The sequence below is a fragment of the Diaphorina citri genome, unplaced genomic scaffold, assembly GCF_000475195.1.
Source record: "Diaphorina citri unplaced genomic scaffold, Diaci psyllid genome assembly version 1.1 scaffold6430, whole genome shotgun sequence".
NCBI classification, from domain to species: Eukaryota; Metazoa; Arthropoda; class Insecta; order Hemiptera; family Psyllidae; genus Diaphorina; species Diaphorina citri.
In genome coordinates this window covers 1-4,746 of record NW_007383806.1, presented here as the reverse complement: position 1 = coordinate 4,746, position 4,746 = coordinate 1, and the positions used below count along the sequence as shown (strand labels likewise).

At 35.4% G+C, this 4,746-nt stretch overlaps 1 protein-coding gene across 1 annotated transcript; it reads left to right on the top strand.

The window, feature by feature from the left end:
• Positions 1 to 9: 9 nt before the first annotated feature.
• On the top strand, positions 10 to 2,282 carry LOC103521976 (GATA zinc finger domain-containing protein 14-like). The gene is made up of 2 exons (XM_008487081.2): positions 10 to 1,029; positions 1,335 to 2,282. The coding sequence occupies exons 1-2, from the start codon at positions 319 to 321 to the stop codon at positions 1,944 to 1,946; spliced, it is 1,323 nt and encodes a 440-aa protein (XP_008485303.2). The 5' UTR covers positions 10 to 318; the 3' UTR covers positions 1,947 to 2,282.
• Positions 2,283 to 4,746: the final 2,464 nt, after the last annotated feature.

Here is a 4,746-nt window from a genome sequence, read left to right as displayed (position 1 = left end):
TACAATAGTAATAATGTTGAATGTAATGATACTAATGGAGATGGTGATCAAGAAGAGAAAATCCATAGTAAATATGGCGACTATACAAACAGTGGTTCAAGAGATGTTGATGACGACCAATATAATGACAATGATGAAGAGGAAAATGAACAAGAACCCAACAGTGAAGAGAGAATTGATAGTAACTATGACGACAACAATACAAACAGTCATCCAAGAAATAGAAACCATACTGAATACGTTAATAGAAGCCATGGTGACAACAATACTAAAAGAAATGCTCAAGAAGAAAATGAACAACCCAATAGAGAAGAGAGAATGGAAAGTAACTATGCCAAAAACCAGACTAATCGTAATCCAAGAAATTATGATGACAACCAATATAATAGACACAATATGCAATATGTTAATAGAAGAAATGATCGCGAAGTTAATGAACAAGAGCTGAACAGTAAAGAGAAAGAGAGAATTAAGAGTAACTATGGCGAATATACAAATCCAAGAGATGGAGACCAATACAATAGAAACAATATTGAATACGTTGATAGAAGCAATGCTGAACAAGAAAATGACCAAGAAACCAATAGTGAAGAGAAAATTGACAGTAACTATGCCGGAAACAAGACAAACAGAGATCCACGACATATTAACGAGAACGATAGTAATCCTGTTGATGAAGTTAAAGAAAGGAAGGGCTATCAAGAACAAAATGACGAAGAAATAATTCAAAAACATAGCAAAGACCAATACACAAACTGTGAAGGAAGAAAAGACGACACAGACCAATACAAAAGTAGAAAGAATGGCTGTCAAGATGGAGCACAAGATGAAGAATATAAGGGAACAGAACCAGGACCAGATACTAGAGGCCAAGAAAACAGTGAAGAAACTCAACAAATTAATCAAGGAGAAAACAATAATTATGATAGAAGCAATGGTCAAGAAGAAAATGATAATTGTATCAATAATAATTACTCTGTAGAAAAAGATTCAAACAGCCAAAACAATATCAATGACCAAAATGAACACATCAGTGAGCTCAATATAAGTGAAAGTCATGAAAATAATGCCGAAATGGAAAACAAAACCTATGCTGATCCCCAGGAACACAATGGAAATGTGTGTGAAAACAGTCAACCAAGGGAAAAACACAAAATGGACAGTATCAAAGAAAAAACAGATCACAATAATCATCTAAAGAATGTCTCTCAAGATGCAGTGAAAACGGACATTATCAATGTAAAAGTAGATCACATTAACCATCTGAACAAGGTATGTGTTACTCAAGATGCAGTCAATAACCATCTAAATATTCTAAATGAATCTAGTGACACATCAGTGAGCTCAATATAAGTGAAAGTCATGAAAATAATGCCGAAATGGAAAACAAAACCTATGCTGATCCCCAGGAACACAATGAAAATGTGTGTGAAGACCGTCAAAATAGGGAAAAACACAAAAAGGACAGTATCAACGAAAAAATATATCACAATAACCATCTAAAGAATGTCTCTCAAGATGCAGTCAAAACGGACAGTAGAAATGTAAAAACAGATCTCAATAACCATCTGACCAAGGTGTCTGTTACTCAAGATGTAGTCGATCACCAATTAAATGAATCTAATCTTACTCAAAATGCTGCATGTATTGATGAGAGGAAACAACTTGATAATAAATGTGAAATAGCTCACGCTCCAAATAAAATTATGACAAACACAAGTGAAAAAGCTGACACAGAGAAACTGAATGAAAAGCTTAATGAAGGTATCAACAATCATGACCGCCACACAAAGTCTATTGATTTCAATGGTATCAATACAAGTCTCGGTAAAAATGCAAGTAGTTATGGTTCGGACATCTGCACCTCTGCTTTTGAGGCAGGGGGTGAATCTTGGCCAAAGAAAAAGAAGTTCGTTGTTAAACATAGTGTGGTGTTTAAAAAATGATGCTTAATAAGCTGTGTGTCTGCTAAGGTTTCAAGTAAGAAAGGCTTTAACCTCTATTTGGCAAGCTACCGCCTCACATTAACCTCGCCAAGCCTGAGTGGACCAAGAAAAGCCAGCAGTACCGGACTACGCAGGTCATCCATCCAGAAACCAACCACGCGCAACGTTGCTCAACTTCAATGAAGTATTGGGAATTGCTGCGCTCAACATGTCATCTGCTGGCTCTAGGTAAGCTATTATTCAAACTTGTTGGTCACTTTTAAGTACTCTTCTTACAAGGTTTTAATAGCAGGGTTCTCACTTAGTGAGCTCTTCCCATGGCAAATAAAATTGATAAGGTAGCTATGTTATGATTATGAGTTACAGAAATTTATCAAATAAAAACAATTATTTTAATTTTATGTTCATCTCTAGTCGTAAATCGGTATATTTTTTTCTTTCTTCTTTTCAATTACTAAAATTACTTGAAACACAGTAGGGGTAGTAGCTATTGGGGAACTGGAAAATGGATCGGTATAAACAAGGGATATTTTATTCTGGTATGTATATGTAGTACAAAACAAGGTATACTTTTTAGCCTGTTTTGTGAACTGTATACCCGCATAAACTGTAAAGGTGAGTCCAAACGTAGACCGGCCGTCGATTCACATCGACTGACCAAGTATGGACACACCTTAAGATTAAGATTCTATGAGACCTTGGTTAGACTGCGAGAGTAAAGGGACTTTTCAGTCCTATTCCAGCAGGATAAACAAGGTATATTCTACTTTGCTGGTACATATAAACAAGGTACAATCTATTGGTATAAGCAGGATATACATTTAGCATTCTACTTTTACCTAAAGCTGGGGCTTTTTTCAAAATTTCCTCGGATTATAATATTCTATCAAATAATCCGGGAATTAGTAATGAACTACACACGAGACGAGATAAAATTCATTTCTCGTCTAGTAAATTTCGGGTCGAAAAATTTGTCTCCAAAATTTCGAGACAAAAAATTTCTCGTCTCCTAAAGTCAAAGACGAAAAATTTCTCGTCTTGTCGTACATCACTAATCGCTAGGAATTCGGTCAAGGTATTTGAAAATCAATTACCTAATTATTAATTCAAATCCCAAGATATCTTGATAAGCCCCGGAACTAATCAAAACTACTCCTAAGCTGTTCTAAGATCATACTACAATCTGTACAACAGAGCACTTGGGCCTGGTTCACATGGGCGCGATAAATGCAAAAAATATCAAAATGACCTTTTTTTCTTTTAAAAAAAAAGTTTGATAGACGGAGCTCTAACAAAGGTTTTCTCAACCCAAAATATAAGAGAGGAGGACGGGAAAAAGTCAGTCGAGAACGAATCCCATCTGTCTCAGTACCAACCCCATCTTAATAAGTTGGATACAGCCCTAAATCATTTTTGGATAAATATTGTAAATAGAGAATCTGATATATGTAGGTCCAATCTCTACAATATTTCCCTACTGTTTTTCCTTCTTTTTCACCAGAAGAAAACGAACCCAATGTGCGTGAATGTAATTCTAGACTCAAAGAGTTCTAGAGCTTTTTAAAATTATGAAATTTATTGCTCATACATTAAATCTCGTCTTCTTTTTCAACATTTATTTTCAAATTTGTAGGTCGGACATAACATACCTATCTCATAGCACCCCTCATATTATGGTCTAAAGATTATGAGAGGCACAACCAGCACCTGAGAGGTCCATTGAAATCTTTTTCAACTCCGGGATTCGAACCTGGACCTTTATGGTTGGCAATCACATTGCACAATATGGAATATGTTAATAGAAGCAATGATCGCGAAGTTAATGAACAAGAGCTGAACAGTAAAGAGAGAATTAAGAGTAACTATGGCGAATATACAAACAGTAATCCAAGAGATGGAGACCAATACAATAGAAACAATATTGAATACGATGATAGAAGTAATGCTGAAGAAGAAAATGACCAAGAAACCAATAGTGAAGAGAAAATTGAAAGTAACTATGCCCAAGACAACACAAACAGAGATCCACGAGATATTAACGAGAACGATAGTAATCCTGTTGATGAAGTTACAGAAAGGAAGGGCTATCAAGAACAAAATAAAATAATGAGACACAACAGCATCCTTGACATGGTGATAGAGCACAAGGTTTAGTACTTTTATGAAGATATGAATAATATAATGCTTTGACAACTAAAGTAACCACCACAATGGACCTTGAAACAACAGAATATGAAGTTTCTATTTTGTCCTCAATATCATTTGAAAATTTGTTCACAAAACAGTGGTAGCCTACTGCTGTTGGAGGAATATTTTAGCCTTAACTCAAGTTAGTACCTATAAATAAACACTATTATTTCATGATGGAGTGAGCTCAGTGCATAATAAAAAAATATTAATAAATAATGAGACACAACAGCATCCTTGACATGGTGATAGAGCACAAGGTTTAGTACTTTTATGAAGATATGAATAATATAATGCTTTGGCAACTAAAGTAACCACCACAATGGACCTTGAAACAACAGATGAAGTTTCAACTGGTATGGATTCTTCATTGACTTTAGCTGATATAAGCCCTGTATAAGAGCTCTTGGAATACTAGGAGGAAGAGGGTTGTTTTATGCTCTTTAGGCTACTGGGGTTACTTTTCTATGAAAAGTAGGTACAAGTACAAAGAAATCTATTCCCTTGGGGTCTCACATCTCACATTTTGATGGAACGCTGCCTGACCTATGGACTTACCTTTTGTCGAGTTCCTGAGGCATTGTTGTATAAAGCTGGAATCTTCGATACTGGA